Consider the following 23,748-nt stretch of genomic DNA (forward strand, 5'->3'; position numbering starts at 1 on the left):
TCGTAGCCTGGCACAGGGTCAGAGGAGCAGCCCCCGCCTCACTCCCGAGTCGGAGCCATGAGTCCTGGGCCCGGCGCCCTGGCCGAGCCCTAGGTCAGCCTGGAGATTATCCTGTTCTCGGAGGCGGTGGAGTCCCTGACCACCTCCAGCCGGCCGCCACCGGAGGGCCGAGTACGCAGGAGGGGAGGAACGAAGCAGGCGGGGCTGGGGAACAGGGTGGGCAGGAGCAGGGCCTGGGCTCGGGGACAGCGCGGGCCGGCGGCGGGAAAGCGGCCAAGAGGACGCGACAGGTGTGATATCGGCCGCGGACGCGGCAGCCAGCGGAGCGGCGAGGCCAACCCCACCGGGCGCGGCCAGGCCCCAGGCCCGCATCAGGGCGCCGGGTGCGCGGCCAGGTGGCGCTCCAGCAGCGCGCGGTGCGAGAAGACCTTGCCGCAGGCGGGGCAGGGCGCGCGCTCCGGCCGGTGGGTGCGCATGTGCACGTTCAACGAGCTTTTCTGCGTGAAGCGCTTGGCGCAGACGGCGCACTGGAAGGCGCGCACGCCAGTGTGCGTGACCATGTGCTTGAGCAGGTAGTCACGCAGCGAGAAGGATCTCCAGCACACGGCGCACTGGTGGGGCTTCTCCCCTGCGGGCGACAGGGCGGGAAGCGCGCTCAGGTCAGCTGGGAATGGGCTTCGGGGCGCTGTGCCGGACCACGACTCCCCTCCGCACTCAGACGTGTCATTAAACCCGGAATACACCCCCGACCCGGCAGGGACGCCCCTCTTCCAGATCCTAACGGTGACACCAGGATCATTACCTGTCAGTGACTCACGACTCCAACAGGTAGTTCCTAGCAGGGAAGCCCGTAGGTCTGGGACATCATTGCCCATCGAGGCTGACCACTCAGGTCTACCCCCACCTCCAGGGACGAGACCTCCCCGCTCAAACTTCCTGGTGTCGGGCCCAGGGCCGGGCTGCCCCTCCTCCATCCCTGCCGCGCCCAGAGAGCCTTCTGAACTCTGGTCACTGACCGCCGTTCAGGCCCAGCGGCCTTACACTGGGAAAGACCCAGGTATACGTGCCCCTCCCTGCTGGCCTGCACAGAGCCCCCGAGGTTACAGAGCAGGCCGCCCCATCACCCGAATCCGAGAGGGGAACCAGGCTGTGATGACCCTTGGGTCATCGACAGTTCACGAAAGGCCTAGCTCCAAATCGAGGGGCCCAGAGATCCACCCTGGCTCACCCGAGTGGATGAACATGTGCTTGGTGTAGTTTTTTCGAGAGCTGAACGTCTTGTGGCAGTGGCTGCACTCGTAGGCGGGCGGCTCGGCACCCGGGGCGCGCGCGGGAGTGGTCGAGGGGGCCGCGGGGGGCGCGGCCGCTGGGGCCGGGGCCTCTCCTAGTGGCGCGCTGGGAGCTGCGTCCGGCTGCAGCGCTGGGTAGAAGGCGGGCGGGGGCGCGGGGGCCGGCCCCGAGGGCGCGGGAGGGGGTTGCGCCGGCGGCCCGGGGGCTCCCAGGTGGAAGGGGAAAAGCGCCACGGGCGGCCCGGGGGTCTTCACGCCAGGTGGGCGGGGCCCCGACAGGACGCAATCGGGAGGGGCAGGGGTCTCGGCCGGACAGCCTTCGGGGGCGGCCTGATCGCCCTCTTGCCAGGCGGAGACGTAGCCGTCGGGGAACACGTCCTCGGCGGCCGAGGTTCCCCGGAGGAAGTCCCTGCCCGGCCCGCTGTAATCCGAGAGGCCGGCGGGCACGGATGGCTCCTCCCGCGTGCCGTCCGCCGCGGCGGGCAGGAAGCCCGCGGCGCAGTCGGGGAAGGCGGGGGGCGCCTGGATCTCCCCGGGGCCTCCGTCCTCGCCGTCGGTCTCGTCGTCGGCCTCGTCGTCGTCGTCGTCCACGCCGTCGTCCGCGGTCAGCGCGGGCTCGGAGGCCGCGCCCTCCGCCTTGGCGGGCGCGGGGGGCGCGGGCAGCTGCAGGCGCGCCGGCTGGCGCTGCTTGCGCGGGTGCGCGGCGCCAGGGGGGCCCGGGGGCCGCGCCGCCAGCAGGTGCCGCAAGCGGTGGCGCAGCTGCGCGGGCGCCAGCGGCGGCGGCACGGGCGCGAGCGGGGGCGCAGGGGCGCCCGGCGCGGGCGCGCGGGCGCGGGCGATGATCTGCGTGCACTCGTCTATGACGGTCTGGATGCGCAGCACCGACGCGGCGGTGAGCACCTGCAGCGCCTCGCCCTGCGCCACCACCAGCGAGCCGCTGTAGAGGAACTCGACGAGCTGGCGCACCGTCTGCGCGGGCACCACCGGCGGCACGCGGATCTCCGAGTGGCCGAGCAGCAGCTTGTCCTGGAAGAAGGGCGAGCCGGCGGCCAGCACGCAGCGGTGGGCGCGCAGCGAGGCCTCTCGGATGCGGACCGTCACGTCACAGAAGTGCCCGCCCAGTCGCTGCCCGTTGAGGGTCTCGAGCAGGGACCGCGAGAAGTTCTGCAGGTGGATGTGGTGCACCGCCTCCGCCGCCGCCGCCGCCATCTGCGCGGGACGGGCGGTGTGAGCTGGGGGACCTCCCCTCGATCTGCACCAGACAGGGCTGTGTGGAGGGGGTCAGCCATCCCTTCAGCGGGCCGGGGGCCGCGCACTCCCAGGCCTCAGGAGTTCCAGCCTTCTCCAGTGCCCCTGGCCCCTCCAACTCCTGGTTCCCGACCCAGCAGGACCCCTCCCCCCACCTCCGCCCCCCCCCCCCCCCGCCAGCCTCCAGCGCACCACTGGGAGAGGGCTGGGGACACCAAAGCTTTCCGGCCCTCCCGGGCGTGCTTACTGCCAGAGTGGGAAGACCCAGGGCCCACCTCCCCTATTATGCCCTACTGACTCCCTCTTCCACTAACTCCCATCCATGGCCTCCTCCACCTTCTCCTCCAATAGGGTGGAGAAGAGGGCAGGAGCCCCTATATAGAACACCCCTTCCCCACCCTGCCAGCTAAGACTCCCACCACTAGGGACTTCTTTTTCACCTCCTCTTGGCAGGCCCTCAACCTTGGAGCATCCGAGACCCTTGCAGACTCAGACCCAGAGGTCTGCTGCCTCAGAACCCGGTTATATCGAGTGTGTGTGCAGGTCTTCGATGGGGTGGGGCTGGCATGAATGGCCTCTGAGTCTAAGGGTGCTCATAGTCACAAAGAGTTGAGAGGAGGTTGGGCATTAGCTTGGCAGGTGTCCTGAGTGCGCACTAAGTGGATTCAGTCGTGTCTGACTCTGCGACCCCATGGACTGCAGCCCACCAGGCTCCTCTATCCATGGGAAGATTCTCCAGGCAAGAATACTGGAGTGGGTTGCCATGTCCTCCTCCAGGGGATCTTCCCAGCCCAGGGATGAAACCCGGGTCTCTTATGTCTCCTGCATTGGCAGGCAGGTTCTTTACCACTGGCGCCACCTGGGAAGCCTGGCAGGTGCTGCCGGAAGGGAGGAAAATACATGGCCTCTGGCTGAGGCAAGCACGTCTAGTGGGAGACAAGTCTTGCAGCCTGTGCTTCCTGGAATCTTGATGCGACCTTTGGGGCACCCATGAGACCCAGGGTGTGGGTGTGGCATCGAGAGGGGCCTGTGGACTGCCCAGAGCTGTGTGATTGGTTGGATGCAGGTGGAGTAGCAGAGACATCAGGTTCAGCATGGCTGAGCAATATGGATACTTCTTGTCCAACGATAGCCTGGAAATCCCAGCACTGTCCACCCTCAGGCACCGAAAAGGGGAAGGGATTCCCAGGGATCTCTGGGAATCTGAGAAGCTCAGCTACTTCACCGTCAAACAGGCAGCATGCTTGCTGGGCCTCAGTTTCCCCTTTATCAAACGTATGAGAAACCCTGAGACGGGCCCACTCTGCACCAGCCTGGTTTAGGTGAGGCCTCGAAATCCTCGGAGCCTGCTGGGGTCTCAGACTCATCCCCTCTAGCTCCTTACGTCCAAATCGACTTTCCTTTGCTGGGGGCCGTTCATGCCCGTATCTGACCCCTCAGACCACTTTGCACACCTCCACCAGGTTCCCCCACCTCCCGGTCTATTCCCCACCCGACAGCCAGAGGGAGCCTGTTGAGATCTATTAAGAACAGATCGGGACCCTCCTTAGCTCTGGGATCTCCGTGGCAATTCCTTACGCAGGCCAAGTCTACACGTGCCGTTACCTCTGCCGCAAGCACCCTGCACTGGGTTTATTCGTCCGCACCTAAAGGACTTCCAGCCTGTGCCTGGGCGACGCGGGCAAAAGCCCGCGACCCAGTCCGTTGGGGCTGGTCCTTCCTTTTCCGCCCCGCGCCCCGGCAGGCTCCGATCTCTGCAGGTGCAGCGGAGCCTCGGAACAAAGGCCCACCTTGAGCCGCGGCTCCCAGGCATCCTCGCCGTCGCCCCTTGACCCATGCCGTGCCCTCTGCTCCGAGCACCCTCTTGAGTTCCCTGCGCCATGCTTCGCGCCCCCCCGACCCCAGCAACCCGTTCTCCGATCGGCTCCGGCTGCGCCCGCCCCGGCCCTGGCCGACCCAGGTTCCCGCCTCCGCGCCCCGGCCCGCGACTTGCCCCCGTCCTGCAGCGCCCCCTCACGTCTGCGACGAGCGCGCCAAGCCCAGCGCGGGCGCCCCTCCCCTGGCACGCCCCGGCCTCCCCGCCGGCCCTGCGGCAGGGGGATGCTCGCCTGACCCCACCTCCGGCTCCTCCTCAGGCACCAGGCCGGGCGGTGGCCGTCTCCAGCTCACCACCTCCGAGGCCGCACTTCCGGGCCACGACGCCGGCGGAACTGAAGTCCGCAGCTGCCGCGACGCGGCGAACCACTCGGTCAGAGCACGTTTCCGGCGTTTCCATGGAGACTAGTCGCCGCCGCCAGGTCGCACTTCCGGCCAAAGTCGCAGGGGGCCCGGGCAACTGCGCAGTTTCGTCCTAGCTACGGGGCGGGGGCGGGGCCTGCGTTGTCAATCTGTAGGCCACGCCCCTCGCATGTGCTGTCGGGCGGGAGAAGGTGAGGCGGGGTGAGGCGGGGTGAGGCGGGGTGAGGCGGGGTGAGGCCGGGTGAGGCCGGGTGAGGCCGGGTGAGCGGGGTGAGCGGGGTGAGGGCGGGAGGGCGGTGGACTCCCAAGCCCGGGGCGGGTCCCGGCAGGTCAAAACCCCTCATGTAGATGAGGACACCCCAGGCCTCCACCTATGTGGGTCTGGGGGCTGCGAGTGGAATGTGGGAACAGACGGGCACCACCGTGCCCTGGCCCAGGGAGAAGGTGAGGCACCCAGACTCGATGCCCCTACAGGAGGCGCACCTGCCCCAGGGAGGGGTGTGAGGAGGGAATGTTCAGAGTGCTTTCAGCAGGCCGCACTCCGCGCCAACGCTCAGAAAATAAAGGCGGTAGAGGCGATGAGACGGGTCTTGCGTCTAGCTGGGAGGTGGTGAGCAGTCAGAATCCAAAGAGGCACTTTAGAGCCCAGAATCTGTGGGAAGAACTGTCCGGGCAGAGAAACATCCTGGACCCCCGAGGACCTTGAGTTGGGCCTGGCTGTCCAGGGCCCTGGGGAACCCAGGCCCACTGGATGTTGACCGGCCGGGCCTTAGGCTCTACTTATGTGGGCTGAAGGAAGAGGGAGGTGATGCCTAGACCACAGTGGACCCCATGCTTTGTGCAGCAGGTTTGGAGTCCAGAGTGGAAGGGGCTGACTTCTCAGCTCCAGTTTGAGGATAAGGTCAGAGGCCCTGCCTCCTGCCTTAGGCAGCTACTGAGCGGCTGTGTTCAAAGGAGGGAAGGGAACATTCCGTGGCCCAGGCCTCAAGGAAGCTAATTAAAATCCCAGTCTCATGGCCTCATTGTCCTTGTTAAGAATCTGAGTCCTTCAACAATGGCCTGCCCAACTCCCTGGATCTCTTCTGTCCAACCTCTCGCCCCCGGTTTTTATCACTGATCATGCTTCACTGGCTTCACAGGCCCCTTGCTGTGCCCACCTCGACCTGTGAGGCCAGGGGCTCACCTATGTCCTGTGTCTTGACAGCTGTTGCCACTGCAACCTAAACAGGAGTGGAACTGCCAAAGCTGCCCTGGACTGGCCTCATTCGACAGGATTTGGGGGCATTAACTGAGAATTCTAATAGTTCATAGCACATAGCAGCTATAATTAAGGTTACTAATCAGCTGACTAGATAAGGAGATAGTCCTGGATTGTTTGGATGGGCCCTAGGGAATCATAAGTGTTCTTTGTTGTTGTTCAGTGGCTAAGTTGTGACTCTTTATGACCCCATGGACTGTAGCATGCCAGGCTTCCCTGTCCTTCACTGTCTCCTAGAGCTTGTGCAAACTCATGTCCATCCAGTCAGTGATGTCATTCAACCATCTCATCCTCTGTCATCCCCTTCTCCTCCTGCCTTCAATCTTTCCTGGCATCGGAGTCCTTTCCAGTGAGTTCGCTCTTTGCATCAGGTGGCCAAAGTATTGGAGCTTCAACTTCAGCATCAGTCCTTTCAGTAAATATTCAGGGTTGATTTCCTTTGGGACTTTCAGCGAGTGTATGTTCCTCGATTCCTTGTCTCGTCACAACAAAGATTTGGAGTGATGGACATTAAAGCCCCCTCTGCGTGTCACAGCTCCCAGGTCTTGGATAGACCGTGTTATAGCTCTCAGGTCTTGAATGGACCATGTTATAGCTCTTGGACAAATCAGCGTTGCAGCTCAGTGTTACAGCTCTATTTTATTTAGAAGATAGCAGGAAAACCCATCTTCGAGGCGTGAGGGCACGTCGATCTAAAGACACGAGGAGAAGAGCGCCCCAGTGCACGGGAGAGAGAGAGAGCTGGCTTTGGCTCTTTTGTTTATGTTTTTCTCTCCCTGGGCCTGTCCTATGTAAACTGGGCCAGCCAGGAGTGTTGTTTGTTTTACTTGAGGTCCTCACTCTGGTCCTGGGACCTTCTTTTGTTTCATTTTCGCGGGCTTTTCCCTTCTTTGTCTTGTAGCCACCGCCGTTTTGGACTCCTTTTCCTTGTTCTACCTACCCACTCCAGTGTTCTTGCCTGGAGAGTCCCAGGGCCGGGGGAGCCTGGTGGGCTGCCGTCTATGGGGTCGCACAGAGTCAGACAGAGTCAGACACGACTGAAGCAACTTAGCAGCAGCAGCAGGATTGACTGGTTGGATCTCCTTGCAGTCCAAGGGACTCTCAAGAGTCTTCTCCAGCACCACCATTCAAAATCATCAATTCTTTGGCACTCAGCCTTGTTTATGGTGAAAATTTCACATCCATACATGAATACTGGAAAAACTAAAGCTTTGACTATACAGACCTTTGTGAGCAAAGTGATTTATCTGCTTTTTAACACGCTGTCTAGGTTTGTCACAGTTTGTCATAAGGGTTCTTAAAGGTAGAAGAATACTTGAAGTAGAAGGACTCCAAGGTTTTGAAGGCAGAGGGATGTGTGGTGAGGAATGCGTGGGTGGTGGTAGTGGACTCTCGAATCTCAGAAGAGCCCTGGGAGACAGCCAGCAAGAGAAGAGCTTCTTGGAGCTGGCTTTTCCAGCCACCTGACTGAGCTGGGAAGCAGACTCTTCCCCCACCCAACACACTCATACAGTTTTTGTTTTCAGTTCAGTTCAGTCACTCAGTCGTGTCCGACTCTTTGCGACCCCATGAATCGCAGCACGGCAGGCCTCCCTGTCCATCACCAACTCCCGGAGTTCACTCAGACTCACGTCCATCGAGTCAGTGATGCCATCCAGCCATCTCATCCTCGGTCGTTTTTGTTTTACTTGATGTTAATTATTTTTTGACTGTGCCACATGCCTTGTGGGATCCTAGCTCCCCGGCGAGAGATGAAACCAATGTCCCCCACCGTGAGAGCACAGAGCCCTAACCACTTGGCATCCAGGGAAGTTTGCACAGTTTGTGGTAGGAGTCAGAAGCCTCAGCCCCTCCTCCCAGCTCACTCAGGGTCCCCAATCTCCTTCCAACTTCTTGCTATGGCAGCCACCATCCAAGGGGAAGCCCAGTGTTCAGGTCTCCAAGCCCAACCCTATCCTGGTGGACATGGGCTGTGCCAGGTGTGGGATTTCACATGCTTACAAAGTAATGCTCAAAATTCTCCAAGCAAGGCTTCAACGACATGTGAACCATGAACTTCCAGATGTTCAAGCTGGATTTAGAAATGGCAAAGGAACCAGAGGTCAAATTGCCAACATCCACTGGAGCATCAGAAAAGCAAGAGAGTTCCAGAAAAATGTCTGCTTTATGGACTATGTCAAAGCCTTTGACTATATGGATCACAACAAACTGTGGAAAATTCTGAAGGAGATGGGAATACCAGACCCCCTGACCTGCCTTTTGGGAAACCTATATGCAGGTCAGAAAGCAGTAGTTAGAACTGAACATGGAACAACAGACTGGTTCCAAATTGGGAAAGGAGCACATCAAGGCTGTATACTGTCATGCTGCTTATTTAACTTATATGCAGAGTACATCATGTGACATGCCAGGCTGGATGAAGCACAAGTTGGAATCAAGATTGCCAGGAGAAATATCAACAACCTCAGATATGCAGATGACACCACCCTTATGGCAGAAAGCGAAGAAGAACTCAAGAGCCTCTTGATGAAAGTGAAAGAGGAGAGTGAAAAAGTTGGCTTAAAACTCAACATTCAGAAAACTAAGATCATGGCATCCGGTCCCATCACTTCATGGGAAATAGATGGGGAAACAATGGAAACAGTGAGAGACTTTATTTTCTTGGACTCCAAAATCATTGCAGATGGTGACTGCAGCCATGAAATGAAAAGATGGTTGCTTTTTGGAAGAAAAGCTATGACCAACCTAGACAGCATATTAAAAAACAAAACATTACTTTGCCAACACAGGTCCATCTAGTCAAACCTATGGTTTTTCCAGTAGTCATGTACAGATGTGAGAGTTGGACTATAAAGAAAGCTGAGCACCGAAGATTGGGACTTGAACCCATGGTCTTTTAATTAGAATCACTTACCAGGTGTCTGGACTTTCTGAGGCTCAGATTCTTTGTGTCTCATGACAGGAAAAATTCAGTGGGAGACAAGGAGGTAGGTAAGAAGTGGATTTATTCAGAGAGAAACACACTCCATAGAGTTTGGGCCATGGCAGAGGGTGAGTGCAGCCTCGAAATGTACGTGGTTAGCTTTTATGGGCTGGGTAATTTTATAGGCTAATGAGTAGGAGGATTATTCCAACTATTTTGGGGAAGGGCAGAGATTTCCAGGAATTGTGTCAGTTCACTTGCTCAGTTGTGTCCGATTCTTTGTGACCTCATGGACTGCAGCACACCAGGCCTCCCTGTCCATCACCAACACCTGGAGTTTACTCAAACTCGTGTCCAGCGAGTTGGTGATATCATCCAAACATCTCATCCTCTGCCTTCTCCTCCTGCCTTCAATCTTTCCCAGCATCAGGATCTTTTCCAGTGAGTCAGTTCTTCTCATCAGGTGGCCAAACTTTTGGAGTTTCACTTCAGCATCAGTCCTTCCAAAGAATATTCAGGACTGATTTCCTTTAGGATAGACTGGTTGGATCTCCTTGCAGTCCAAGGGACTCTCAGGAGTCTTCTCCAACACCACAGTTCAAAAGCATCGATTCTTAAGCACTCAGCTTTCTTTATAGTCCAACTCTCACATCTGTACATGACTACTGGAAAAACCATAGGTTTGACTAGATGGACCTGTGTTGGCAAAGTAATGTTTTGTTTTTTAATATGCTGTCTAGGTTGGTCATAGCTTTTCTTCCAAAAAGCAACCATCTTTTCATTTCATGGCTGCAGTCACCATCTGCAATGATTTTGGAGTCCAAGAAAATAAAGTCTCTCACTGTTTCCATTGTTTCCCCATCTATTTCCCATGAAGTGATGGGACCGGATGCCATGATCTTAGTTTTCTGAATGTTGAGTTTTAAGCCAACTTTTTCACTCTCCTCTTTCACTTTCATCAAGAAGCTCTTGAGTTCTTCTTCGCTTTCTGCCATAAGGGTGGTGTCATCTGCATATCTGAGGTTGTTGATATTTCTCCTGGCAATCTTGATTCCAACTTGCGCTTCATCCAGCCTGGCATGTCACATGATGTACTCTGCATAGAAGTTAAATAAGCAGCATGACAATATACAGCCTTGATGTATTCCTTTCCGATTTAGAAAATAGAACCAGTCTGTTGTTCCATGTCTGGTTCTAACTGTTGCTTCTTGACCTGCATATAGATTTCTCAGGAGGCAGGTCAGGGGGTCTGGTATTCCCATCTCTTGAAGAATTTCCCACATTTTATTGTGATCTGAACAGTCAAAGGCTTTGACGTAGTTCATAAAGCAGAAGTAGATGTTTTTCTGGAACTCTCTTGCTTTTTTGATGATCCAAGGGATGTTGGCAATTTGACCTCTGGTTCCTCTGCCTTTTCTAAATCCAGCTTGAACATGTGGAATTGTGTCAATGCCCACTTTTTGGTTCTTGATGATCCCCTTGGCACTGTCATGGTGTCTCTGGGTGTGTCAGCTTGCTAATGTGTTACAATACTCATCTGTTCCAGTCCTACTGTGTTACAATACTCCTGTGTCGCACTGAGTATAGACTAAGGACCAGGAACTAATCAAGTTGCCTTGGCTGCCCTCTTGGACACATTCATTTGGTTCCGACCAGTTTGAGTTCTGCCCTCGGGCTGTGTTGCTCCTTCACTAGTTGCGCCCTTCCCCCTTCCCTCCAGTTTCACCACTGGTGCTTCTCCAGGGTCAGTGCGCCTGGGTCCTCTACGGGGCCCTTGGATTCATTTCCAGAAGTTAAAGAAAGAAAAGAAGAAGCACAGAGAACAATGGAACGCACACTGGAGCTCTACACTCTCAAGCTGCCAAGTATTCCTGTCTTCTCTCTCTCTCTTTTTTGGTTCTGTTTTTAGTACACTAAAAACCTTTTTTCAAGTAAAACTAAAATTTTTTTTAAAAGTATAGTGAAAGTTTCTCGGTTGTGTCTTACTCTTTGTGACCCCATGGATTATACAGTCCATGGAATTCTCCAGGCCAGAATACTGGAGTGTCCTTTCCCTTCTCCAGGGGATCTTCCCAACCCAGGGATCAAACCCAGGTCTCCTGCATGAGAGGCAGATTTTTTACCAGCTGAGCCACAAGGGAAGCCCTACAAAGAGTTATGAGGGAAGCCTTTAAAATAAAGCTTGTAGGTAACAGGGGAAAGCCACTGGGCTTGCCACACGTAAGTAATTCTGTCCTTATGGCCTCCTGTTCCACCCTTGGGTTAACCCATCCCTTGAGGCTAGGTTCAAATGCTTATTTTAACCAGTGTTCCTTAGTGACTTCCCCTCCCTTCCATTGTTTGACCTGAGGCTGGGAGTTCCTGGCACCCTGGCGCAGGGACCCAGTACAACTCTTCCTACCTCTGAACACCAAAGTCTATGATAAATTCTCCATGCCGTGTGCACATATGGCCCAGTTGTTTTCAGTCAGTTTACCATTCTGTGGCTCAGCTGGTAAAGAATCCGCCTGAAATGCGGGAGACCTGGGTTCGATCCCTGGGTTGGGAAGATCCCCTGGAGAAGGGAATGGCTACCCACTCCAGTATTCTGGCCTAGAGAATTCTATCAACTGTATAGTCCATGGGGTCGCAAAGAGTCGTACACGACTGAGCGACTTTCACTTGCACTTGCTTTAGCATCCTGCTGCTTTAGAACATTTCTCTCTCCTCCACTGAGATCCCTTTGTCCTTGCGTGTGGGTCTCTGATCCACTCCTGCTCCAGGCAGCTGCAGGCCTAACATCACCGTAGACGTGCCTGTGCTGGGCAGCTCACAGCAGGGAAGCCGCACCATACGAGGTTGCCATAGCTTTGGCTGGGCTGCTGTGCCTGCCACCCAGCTGGTATGAATTTTAGCTTGTTGGATCATTCCTTGTTTTCCTTACAGAAGCTGTGCCCTTGGCCTCGGGTCTGAGGAGCACTTCCTTGCTAACATGGGTGACTGCTGCTGAACCCCTAGGCTCGCTCTTCCAGCCTGTCTTCCTGCTGTGTCCATGGAGGCTGAGGCCCACTGAGCCCTCGTCTCCTCCACTCTGCCCGTTTTGTGTTTGAGATGCTGGCTATCTCTTCTCTTTTTGTTTTATCTTCCTTTTAGTTTTCTTGAAGTATAGTTGGTTTATGATGTGTTAATTTCTGGTGTTCAGCCCAGTGATCCAGTTACACATGTATACATTTTTTTAATATATTCTTTCCCGTTATGGTTTAATCGCAGGATATAGAATATAGTTCCCTGTGTAGGACCTTGTTTGCTGCTGGTTGCTGATTTAGTTGCTCAGTCATTTCTGACTCTTTCCAACCCCATGGACTGTAGCCCAGCAGGCTCTCCTGTCTATAGCATTCCCCAGGCAAGAATACTGAAGTGAGTTGCCATTTTCTTCTCCAGGGGATCTTCCCGACCCAAGGACGGAACTCGCGTCTCCTGCCTTGGCAGGTGGATTCTTTACCACCGAGCCACCTGAGAAGCTCACCTTGTTGTTTACCCATCCTATACGTACCAGTTTGCGTCTGCCAGTGCAGGAGACACAAGTTTGGTCCTTGCCTCTCCTACTGTTGCAGGAAGGCAGACCCCTTCCAGGGCCCGAAACTGGGCTCTTGTCTAACACTTGGAAATGAATTGTCCAAAGAGACACATGTGCTGACAAAGCAAGAGATTTTATTGGGAAAGGGCACCCGGGTGGAGAGCAGCAGGGTAGGGGAACCCAGGAGAACTGCTCTGCCGCGTGGTTTGCAGTCTCGGGTTTTATGGTGATGGGACTCGTTTCCGGGTGGTCTTTGACCGATCATTCTAGTTCAGTCTTTCCTGGTGGTGCACGCATTGCTCAGCCAAGATGGATGCTAGCGAGAGGGATTCTGGGAAGTGGACAGACACGCGGTGTCTCCTTTAGCCCTTTCCCGAACTCTTCCGGGTGGTGGCGGCTTATTAATTCCGTATTCCTTATCAGGATCTCCTGTCGTGAAACAGCTCATGCAGATGGTTACTGCGGTGCCTGGCCGGGGTGGGCGGCTTCAGTCGGTGTGCTTCCCCTGACCCTAACCCTTGGCAACCACAGGTCTGTCCTCTGTGTCTGTGTATCTGTTTGTATTCATACATAGGTTCATTGTGTCCTGTTTTAGCTTCCACATATAAATGATATCGTATGGTATTTGTCTTTCTCTGGTTTACTTCACTTATTACGATAATTCCTAGGGCCACCCATGTTGCTGCAAATGGTATTATTCCATTCCTTTTTTATGGTCAAGTAACATTCCATTGTATGTATGTATCACATCTTCTTTAGCCATTTATCTGTCAATAGCCACTTAGATTGTTTCCATGTCTCAGCTATTGCTTCTGTGACCTCTAGAGTGCTTATATCTGTTTTTTATTTTTTTATTTTTTTGGCTGTGTGGCATGTGGGATCAAACCTTGCCCCCTGCAGTGGAAGCATGGAATCTTAACCACTGGACAACCAGAAGTACCTGCGTATGTCTTTTTGATTTATGGTTTTGTTCAGATATATACCCAGGAGTGAGACTGCTGGATCATATGGCAACTCTGTTTTTAGTTTTTTATGGGACCTCCATACTGTTCTCCATAGTGGCTGCACCAACTTGCATTTCCACCAACAGTGTAGGAGGGTTTCTTTTTCTCCTCGCCCTCTCCAGCGTTTATTATTTGCAGACTTTCTCATGATGGCCATTCTGCCGCTGTGAGGTGATGCCTCACTGGTTTTCATTTGCAGTTCTCTATAATTAGCCATGTTGGGCGTCTTCCTGTGCCTGCTGGCCATCTGTATGTCTTTTGTTAATTGTTTTAACTTTAGGATTCCTCTTTTAAAAACGAGGATGATTTCCTTGCTGCCTGACTTCGGAAGCTTCCTTACTCCTTAGTGTGTCTCCTCCACATCCCCACGTCACTGTTTGTCCACAAACAGCCCTGAAGGCTGGCTGTCCCTGCCTGGGACCCACTCAGGATTGCTTAGGTCCTTTGTTCCCTACTGACCTGGAAGCCTCACCTCTTCTTTTGAAATAAAGGTGATTCACATAACACAAAAATTAACCATTTTAGAGTGAACAATTCAGTGGATTTTTAATATAGTTTCAGTGTTGCATAATCACACCTCCATTTAATTCCAGAATATTTTCCTCTAATAGCTCTCCATTTTCCCCTCTCTCCAGCCCCTGGCAATGAATAATCTCTGCTGTATGTTTCTGTGAATTTGCATATTCTGGATTTTCACATAAATGACATTATATTATATGTTATCTTTTGTATCTGATTTTTTTCACTTAGCATAATGTTTTCAAGGTTCATGTTTGCTGGAGCACATACCAGTGCCTTATTGTTCCTTTTTATGGTTACGACTCCATTGTATGAAAATACCACGTTTATCTATCCATTCATCAGTCGGTGGACTTTTGGGTTGTTTCCAGCTTTGACCATTGTGAACCATGTTGCTGTGAACAGTGCTCTACCGGGATTTGTTTGAACACCGTTTTCAGTTCCTTTGGATGCATACGTATTTCAATGCTGGATCAAAGTGGTAAGTCGAACTTTAGCCATTTGAAGAAATGCCAAATTTTTTTCCAGGATGACTATACTACTTTACATGCCCACCAGCAAGGTAGGAGGGTTCCAATTTCTCCATATCCCTGCCAATACTGTTATTTTCATAGAAAGAAATGTTTGTTTTATTCATTATTTATTTGGCAGCGCTGGGTGTTAGTTGGGGCATGTGGGATCTAATTCCCTGACCAGAGGTTGAACCCAGGCTCCGTGCACTGGGAGTTTGGAGTGTTAGCCACTGGCCTACCAGGGAATTCCTTATTTTACTTGTTTTTTTAAACCATCCCAAGTGGGTGTGAATCAGTATCTCGCCATGGTCTGGCTCGTGTTTCTCTAATGACTAATGATGTTGAATGTCTTTTTATGTGCTTACTCTCCCAGCCCATTTGTATATCTTCTTTGGGCCTTCTCTCCTTTTTCAACAGTTGTACTGAAGTATAATTTATGTGCCGGAAAGTACAGCCATAGCAGATATACTTCGGATAGTGCAGCCATTGCCGCAATCCAATTTTGTAACGTTTCTCTCTACCTAGAAGGTTCTTGCCTGGGAATTCCCTGGCAGGCCAGTGATTAAGACACCCTACTTCCACTGCAGGGTCATGGGTTCAGTCCCGGGTCAGGGAACTAAGATCAGCATGCCTCACTGTGCAGCTAAAAAAAAGTAGACAACAGGAGAAACTTCCTTTGTGCAGTCTGTGTCCATTTCTGCTCCAGCCCCAGCTAGTCGCTGCTCTGGCGTCTGGCTGGAGGTTTACAGCCCCCTCAATGAGGACGGGTTGGGGACAGTGGGTCCCAGCTTCTGGCAGGACCTGCCCCATCCAGATGGCCTCTCTCACTGCCTCCAACATCCCCTTCAGCTCCCATGGATGGAAAATGTGATCTAAAGACTTGCTGGGCTTCGGGCCAAATGTTGCTGGCTGGAACCAGCTGGCGGAGATGAGCGCCATCACGGCCCGTGCAGGTTCTCCTGCTGCTGCTCCTAAGGGGGCGCAGTGGCGGCCGGCTCCTCTCAGTCAAGTCCACCCTGCGGTGTATATGGCATGCATTCGGGCCTGCTCCAGACTCCTTACCGCCTGGGAAATGATGTTTTCTGAATTTCAGCATTTAATTATCTCATCAAGGACTGGGACCATGTGTTGCCCTGAAACACAGCTTCCTTTAGGAAGGCAGCATCAGTCTGCATTCTCAGTGAGGAGGCGCTGTAGAAGCAGCACCACATGGTGGCAGATGGCCCTATTTTTCTGACTCTTTAAAAGAAATTTTAAGCTGTAACATTTCCAGAAAGACGTTTATTCGCTTTACACAACAGTAAAAACTATATGTTACACACATTGTTGTTATAGTTGCTAAGTCATGTCCGATTCTTTGTGGCCCCCATGGACTGTAGCTGACCAGGCTCCTCTGTCCATGGGATTCTTCAGGCAAGAATGATGGACTGTGTTGCCATTTTCTTCTCCAGGTGACTCTTCTTTTTGAGAACACTTGGGCTTCTCTGGTAGCTCAGCTGGTAAAGAATCTGCCTGCGATGCAGGAGACCCTGGTTCGATTCCTGGGTTCTGGAAGATCTGCTGAAGAAGGGATGGGCTACCCACTCCAGTGTTCTTGGGCTTCCCTTGTGGCTCAGTTGGTAAAGAATCCACCTGCAATGTGGGAGACTTGGGTTCGATCCCTGTGTTCGGAAGATCCCCTGGAGAAGGGAACGGTTGCCCACTCCAGTATTCTGGCCTGTGGAATTCCATGGACCATATAGTCCATGGGGTCGAAAAGAGACATGACCGAGTGACTTTCACTTAACTGTGGATAGGCTGGATTCATTGTGTGTCAGTCAGTGACAGTGGTTGGTTTTTTTGATGCATGAGTCCTATCATTAGGTTTGGCTTCTGTGTCGTCTTAACAGGTTCCAGTCATCCTCTGGGCACTGACTGGTGTAACAAGGTGCTCCACGCATGCTCTTCCACTGCAGGGGCACAGATTCCATCCTTGGTTGGGGAACTAAGTTACCTCATGTCCCGTGGCACGGCCAAATAATAGAGAAAAATAAACAAATACACATAACCAAGTGCTCCAAGCTCACCTGGAGCTTTCCCTGAAATCCTTTGTCCCAGGACCCCTGGTTCCTAACTGCAGAGAAAGAGCTAAAGCTCTGGGCTCTGGATATCTCCCATCCTTTCCCTCTCTGCCCTCCCCGGGGGCCAGAGATTCCCCAGGACTGTGGGAGCTTGGACGACATGGTCTATGTGTTGGGATCGGTTTTCCCATCTGTGAAATGGGGGCTGCAGTTGGCAGAAGGGTGGCCCCAAAGATCTATACGACGTAATCCTCGGAAACCTCATCAGGAAAGAGGATCTTGGCAATTGTGATTAGGGACCTGGGATTGGGGAAATTATTTTCAGTTATTTGGGTGGACTCTGAATGTTAATTCACATACACTTTTATGAGAATGAGGCAGAGGGAAGTTTGTCATCTGTCTTAGTCAGTTCTAGGTACAAAAACAAAATAGTGATACTATAGACCAAGGCCAGAAATTTGTTTCTCACAATTCTGGAGGCTGAGAAATTGAAGAACAAGATGCCCACAAGGTAGATTTCATTCTGAGGCCCCTTCTCTTGGCTTGGAGAAGGCTGCTGTATGGCTTTATGGTCACATGACCTCTTCACTGTGATCACAGCAAGCTGTCTGGTCTTTCCCCCCACTTTTTAAAAAAAAATTGTTTTTGGCCACTCCTTGTGGCTTGCAAGATCTCAGTGCCCTGACCAAGAATTGAACTGAGACCACGGCAGTACAAGCCCAGAATTCTAACCACTAGGACACCAGGGAACTCCCTGGTGTGTCTTCTTAACTGGACACTTAATAGGATGGTGGTCCATCACATTGTACAGAAGGCAGTGACCAAAACCATCCCTAAAAAATATATGCAAGAAGTTAAAGTTGTTGTCTGAAGAGGCTTTACAAATAGCTGAGAAAAGAAGGGAAGCAAAAGGCAAGGGAGACAGGGAAAGATATACCCAAATGAATGCAGAGTTCCAGAGAATGGCAAGGAGAGATAAGAAAGCCTTCTTAAGTGAATAACAATACAAAGAAATAGAGGAAAACAATAGAATGGTAAAGACTAAAGATCTCTTCAGGAAAACTGGAGATAATCAAGGGAACATTTCATGCAAGGATGGGCACGATAAAGGGCAGAAATGGTATGGATTTAACAAGCAGAAGAGAAAAAGGAGAGGTGGCAAGATAACACAGAACTATCTGAAAAAGATCTCAATGACACAGAAAACCATGATGGTGTGGTCACTCACGTAGAGCCAGACATCCTGGAGTGTGAAGTCAAGTGGGCCTTAGGAAGAAGTACTACAAACAAAGCTAATGGAGGTGATGGAATTCCAGCTGAGCTATTTCAAATCCTAAAAGATGCTGCTGTTGAAGTGCTTCGCTCAACATGTCAGCAAATTTGGGAAACTCAGCAGTGGCTATAGAGCTAGAAAAGGTCATTTTTCATTCCATTCCCAAAGAGGAGCAATGCCAGAGAATGTTCAGACTACTGCAGGACTGCGCTTATTTCAAATGCTCACGAGGTAACGCTCAAAATCCTTCAAGCTAGGTTTCAGCAGTACGTGAACCTAGAATTTCCAGATGTACAAACTGGGTTTGGAAAAGGTGGAGGAACCAGAGATCAAATTGCCAACATTCGTTGGATCATTGAGAAAGAGAGTTCCAGAAAAATACCTGCTTCATTGACTATGCTAAAGCCTTTGACTGTGTGGATCACAACAAACTGTGGAAAATTCTTAAAAAGATGGGACTATCAGACCACTTTACCTGTATCCTGAGAAACATGTGTGCAGGTCAAGTAGTAACAGTAAGAGCCAGACATGGAACAATAGGCTTTCCAAATTGGGAAAGGAGTATGACAAGGCTATATATTGTCACCCTGCTTATTTAACTTATATGCAGAGTATATCATGCGAAATACCAGGCTGGATGAATTACAAGCTGGAATCAAGATTGCTGGGACAAATATCAACAACTTCAGGTATGGAGATGATATTTGGAATGACAGACTAGAGCTCAAGCAGACAGATCCTTTATTAAACAGGCAGCAGGTAGTACACTTCTGAGACATGGGAGCTGACTGACGATGAAGGGCTGACCATGATCCCTTTTTGTTGTTCAGTTGCTAAGTCAGGTCTAACTCTTTGTGATCCCATGAACTGTAGCACGCCAGGCTTCCCTGTCCATCACCATCTCTGGGAGTTTGCTCAAACTCATGTCCCTTGAGTCAGTGATGCTATCTAACCAGCTCATCTTCTGTTGTGCCCTTCTGCCCTCAGTCTTTCCCAGCATCAAGGTCTTTTCCAGCATGGCTCTTTGCATGAGGTGGCCAAAGTATTGGAGCTTCAGTTTCAGCCTCAGTCCTTCCAATGAATATTCAGGATTGATTTCCTTTAGAATTGCCTGGTTTGATCTTGCAGTCCAAGGGATTCTCAAGAGTCTTCTCCAGCACCATAATTCAAAACATTAGTTCTTCATAGCTCAGCCTTCTTTATGGTCCAACACCTGTACATGACTACTGGGAAAACTGGGAAAACCATAGCTTTGCCAATATGGACCTTTGTCAGCAAAGTGTTGTCTCTGCTTTTAATAAGCTGTCTAGGTTTGTCATGGGCTTCCCTGGACTTCAGTTGGTAAAGGATTCATCTGTAATGCAGGAGACCCCGGTTGGATTCCCGGGTCGGGAAGATCCCCTGGAGAAGAGGTAGACTACCCACTTCAGTATTCTTGGGCTTCCCTGGTGGCTTAGACCGGAAAGAATCTGCCTGCAGTGCGGGAGACCTGGGTTCAATCCCTGGGTTGGGAGGATCCCCTGGAAGAGGGCATGGCAACCCACTCCAGTGCTCTTGCCTGAAGAATCCCCGTGGACAGAGGAGACTGGAGGGCCACCGTGCTGTCTCAGAGTTGGACACGACTGAGCAGCTAATACTTTTACAGTTCATTTTCAGGTTTGTCATAGCTTTTCTTCCAAGAAGCAATTGTCTTTTAATTTCATGGCTGCAGTCACCATCCGCAGTGATTTGGGGGCCCGAGAGAAAAAAAACTTGATTCTGCCTTTCTCCTTTTTATATCCCTCGTCTGCTCTTCTTGGTTCTGCCCTGTGCGAAAATGCAAAGAGGCATATGCTCAACGCCAATCAGGGAAGGGGGTGTGTCTGGGCTCATGCAAAATAGAGCTTTTTACATATTCATATAGGTGGGAGTGGACTGAGCATTTGCAGGCTCTATTGCACGTCTTTCCCATAATTCAGTCTGTTATAATCGGATGTATGTATGTGTAGAATATTTATGAGCCCTTAATAGCTGCCTAAGGTTACTTGAGGACACAGCTGTGCATCAAGGGTGCTTTTGCCAGAGTGGGAGAAACCTCTGTGGTTAGTTTGTATCCACTCACTGTGTGCTGATGGCGCCTGTGCAGGAGCTGGAAAAGCCTGTGTTTTGTTTTTTTTCTTGTTATTTATTTTTATTTAATCTTTTTGGTTAAAGTTTCTTTAAAAATTTTTTAAAAAAAATTTTTTTACTTTACAATATTGTATTGGTTTTGCCATACATGTGGTTATTTTTGTAACATATCTGTGAGATCTCCTGGGTGTGTTTGGGACGGGGTTTAGAGATCAGCTTGCATGGTTTTTGGCTAGGCCACTCCTAGTTGCTGATGCCTAACTCAGACTTTATTTTTTTGGGCTCCAAAATCATTGCAGATGGTGTGACTGCAGCCATGAAATTAAAAGACGCTTACTCCTTGGAAGAAAAGTTATGACCAACCTAGATAGCATATTCAAAAGCAGAGACATTACTTTGCCGACTAAGGTCCGTCTAGTCAAGGCTATGGTTTTTCCCGTGGTCATGTATGGATGTGAGAGTTCGACTGTGAAGAAGGCTGAGCGCCGAAGTATTGATGCTTTTGAACTGTGGTGTTGGAGAAGACTCTTGAGAGTCCCTTGGATGGCAAGGAGATCCAACCAGTCCATTCTGAAGGAGATCAGCCCTGGGATTTCTTTGGAAGGAATGATGCTGAAGCTGAAACTCTAGTACTTTGGCCACCTCATGCGAAGAGTTGATGCATTGGAAAAGACTCTGATGCTGGGAGGGATTGGGGGGCAGGAGAAGGGGACGACAGAGGATGAGATGGCTGGATGGCATCACGGACTTGATGGACGTGAGTCTGAGTGAACTCCGGGAGTTGGTGATGGACAGGGAGGCCTGGCGTGCTGCGATTCATGGGGTCGCAACGAGTCGGACATGACTGAGCGACTGAACTGAACTTCCTACATAACAATACAGTGATACAGCTCTTAATGGCATAAAGTGAAGACGAACTTAAAAGCCTCTTGATGAGGGTGAAAGAGGAGAATGAAAAGCAGGCTTGAAACTCAACATTCAAAAAACTAAGATCATGGCATCCAGTCCCATCACTTCATGATAAATAGAAGGGGAAAAACTGGAAACAGTGACAGACTTTATTTTCTTGGGCTCCAAAATCACTGTGGATGAAATTAAAAAACCCTTGCTCCTTGGGGGAAAAGCTATGACAAAGCTAGACAGCGAGAGATTTGGACCATAAAGAAGGCTGAATGCCAAAGAATTGGTGCTTTGAAATTCTAGGGTGGGGGAAGCCTTGAGAATCCCTTGGACTGCCAGGAGATCAAACCAGCCAATTCTCAAGGATATCAACCCTGAATATTCACTGGAAGGACCAATGCTGAAACTGAAGCTCCCATACTTTGGCCACCTGATTGTAAGAGCCAACTCATTGGAAAAGACCCTTCTGTATTTTGCTATCAGACCTGGTTACCAAGGATGCTCACTGTACATGTGATGTGTATGCTTTTCTCTACATATCATAAGGCTCCATGAAAAGGTTTAAAAGTTCACAGAAACAGAAATGGCTAGTTGAAGCAGAAATGGAAAGTGAGTGCCGACGGATTCAGAGTTTCCTTTTGGGGTGATGAAACGGTTCTGGAATTAGATGAATTGGTGATTGTACAACATTGTGAATGTATGAAATGGCATTGATTTCCCACTTCAAAATAGATAAATTGATGGGTGTGATATGTGAATTTTAACACAGTTTTTTTTTTTTTTAAAGGTTTAAAAAGTAATAGAAGGAGCTTCCCTGGTGGCTCAGTGGTAAAGAATCCGCCTGCCAATGCAGAAGACACTGGTTCGATCCCTGGTCCTGGATGATCCCACATTCTATGAAGCAACTAAGCCTGTGTGCCACAACTATTGAGACGGTGCTCCGCAATAAAAGTCACAGCAATGAGAAGCCGAGCGCCGCAACGGGAGAGTAGTCCCTGCTTGCCGCAACTAGAAAAACTCCCACACAGCAATGAAGACTCAGTACAGCCAAAAATAAATAGATAAGTTTTTTAAAAGGAATAGACCTCAAATCTCATCTTGGAGCCTACAGAACTGGCAACATCTTCAAGCATTTGTCCTTTTACTCACTGAGTGCCCTCTGTGTAGCAGGCCCCAGGTGAGATGCAGCAGACAGGGCAGTGACGTAAAGAGTTTGGAGCTCATGTCTTTGTGATTCTCTCATGTTGAAACGTGAAAGAAGAGGAGTCAGAGAGGTGGGAGAACGTTTTGGGCAGAAGGAAAAGCAAGTGCAAAGGCTATGAGGTGGGAGCAAATGGGTCAGCCTGTGTGGTTGGAGCTGAGTGTTGAGATCAGAGGTCAGAAGGGACAGATTCATCAAAGTCTGATTGTTATATGCGTGGTAAAATACATAAAATAGCCATTTTGACTCTTTATGTATATGATTCAGTGGCATAAAGTATATTGATGATGTGCAACTATCACAACTGTCTTGTTCCCAAATGAAACCTGTGAAGGTGGAGAAAGAGATCAGAGTGATCCTGCTACAAGACTTCCCCAGGAAGTGGCTTTGGGGGTAATACCCGAAGGTTGGAGGTTGAGTCCTGTGCAAGCATGGAGTTTGGGAAGTGAAGAGGCAGTAAGGATGGTTGTCTGCGGGCAGGTATGCTGTCTGCAAAGTCAGAATATAGACAATTTCTAGTGGTCCAGGATTGGAAAGGGTGAGATGCTGTAGAGGGTGGCAAGGAACACAGGGGTTAAGGGTATAAGGTGACACCAGCTTACTGGGGAGTAAGATCATGCCCTGCCATACTCCTCTGGACAGGCTGGCTCCTTAGGGAGGACTCAGAGGCAGGTTCTGGCCTGGCCTTGCCCTCCTGCAAGCCCACTTGTCTCCACCATCACGCTTCCCCGAGTTTGTCTTGAGCCTGATTTCCACTCGAACCTGCCTCCACCGATGCTATTCTGAAAGAACTGCCGGAGTCTAGTGAAGGGACGGTAACGGGGGGAACCGGAGGACCCAACCTGTCCAGCAACTTCTAGGCACTTCCCACCTCTCCAGTCACTGCTCCCTCAGTGCCTGCCTGCCTCAGGGCCTGTGCACTTACTTCTGTCTGAACTGTTCTGAGCTGTTGGAGAAGACTCTTGAGAGTCCCTTGGACTGCAAGGAGATCCAACCAGTCCATCCTAAAGATCAGTCCTGGGTGTTCATTGGAAGGACTGATGTTGAAGCTGAGACTCCAATACTTTGGCCACCTGATGCGAAGAGCTGACTCATTTGAGAAGACCCTGATGCTGGGAAAGATTGAGGGCAGGAGAAGGGGACGACAGGGGATGAGATGGTTGGATGGCATCACCAGCTCAATGGACATGAGTTTAGGTGAACTGCGGGAGTTGGTGATGGACAGGGAGGCCTGGTGTGCTGCGTTTCATGGGGCCGAACAGGAGTCAGAAACGACTGAGTCTGAACTGTTCTTCCCCCAGCTGTTAGGGCCAGCCCTGAGTCCCACACTCTTGACCATCACCTACTTATTTTGACTGTTGGGCCAGGATAGGTATGGCTCATCCCTACCCCACGCAACCGGGTGATTTTGGGGCCCAGCACACAGTGCTGGATTGGGGTCATGGAAAGTGCTCAGCAAATAATTACTAAAGAATTCCGCGCCTCAGGCAGCTCACGGCCAGCCACCAACTTTCCTTCTCCTTCTTCCTAGGAGGGAAGCGGGGTCTGGGGCCCAGGCCGCGGGGGGAGGGCAAGGCCCGCGACGGGGGAGGGGCGGGCGCTGCAGCGGGCGGGCCGGGGCGGGGCGGGGCGGGGCCGGCATTGGGGGCCGCGCCCGA

The 23,748-nt window shown here is 51.5% G+C and overlaps 1 protein-coding gene across 1 annotated transcript; it reads right to left on the minus strand.

Annotated features, from left to right (window-relative positions):
* Window positions 1-371: 371 nt before the first annotated feature.
* ZBTB45 (zinc finger and BTB domain containing 45) lies at window positions 372-4,715 on the minus strand. The gene is made up of 3 exons (XM_068992882.1): window positions 4,656-4,715; window positions 1,229-2,498; window positions 372-628 (listed from the first exon to the last, which is right to left on the minus strand). Exons 2-3 carry the CDS (start codon window positions 2,496-2,498, stop codon window positions 372-374), a joined length of 1,527 nt encoding a protein of 508 aa, XP_068848983.1. The 5' UTR covers window positions 4,656-4,715.
* Window positions 4,716-23,748: the final 19,033 nt, after the last annotated feature.

Source organism: Capricornis sumatraensis, chromosome 20 (assembly GCF_032405125.1).
Source record: "Capricornis sumatraensis isolate serow.1 chromosome 20, serow.2, whole genome shotgun sequence".
Taxonomy (NCBI): Eukaryota; Metazoa; Chordata; class Mammalia; order Artiodactyla; family Bovidae; genus Capricornis; species Capricornis sumatraensis.

Bases quoted from the DNA above. Each gene is read 5' to 3' on its own strand.
- ZBTB45 (XM_068992882.1), bottom strand. From the start codon at position 2,498: ATGGCGGCGGCGGCGGCGGAGGCGGTGCACCACATCCACCTGCAGAAC. The intron at 629-1,228 runs GTGAGCCAGGGT...TGTCGCCCGCAG, and splicing joins GCACATGTTCATCCACTCGG to GGGAGAAGCCCCACCAGTGC.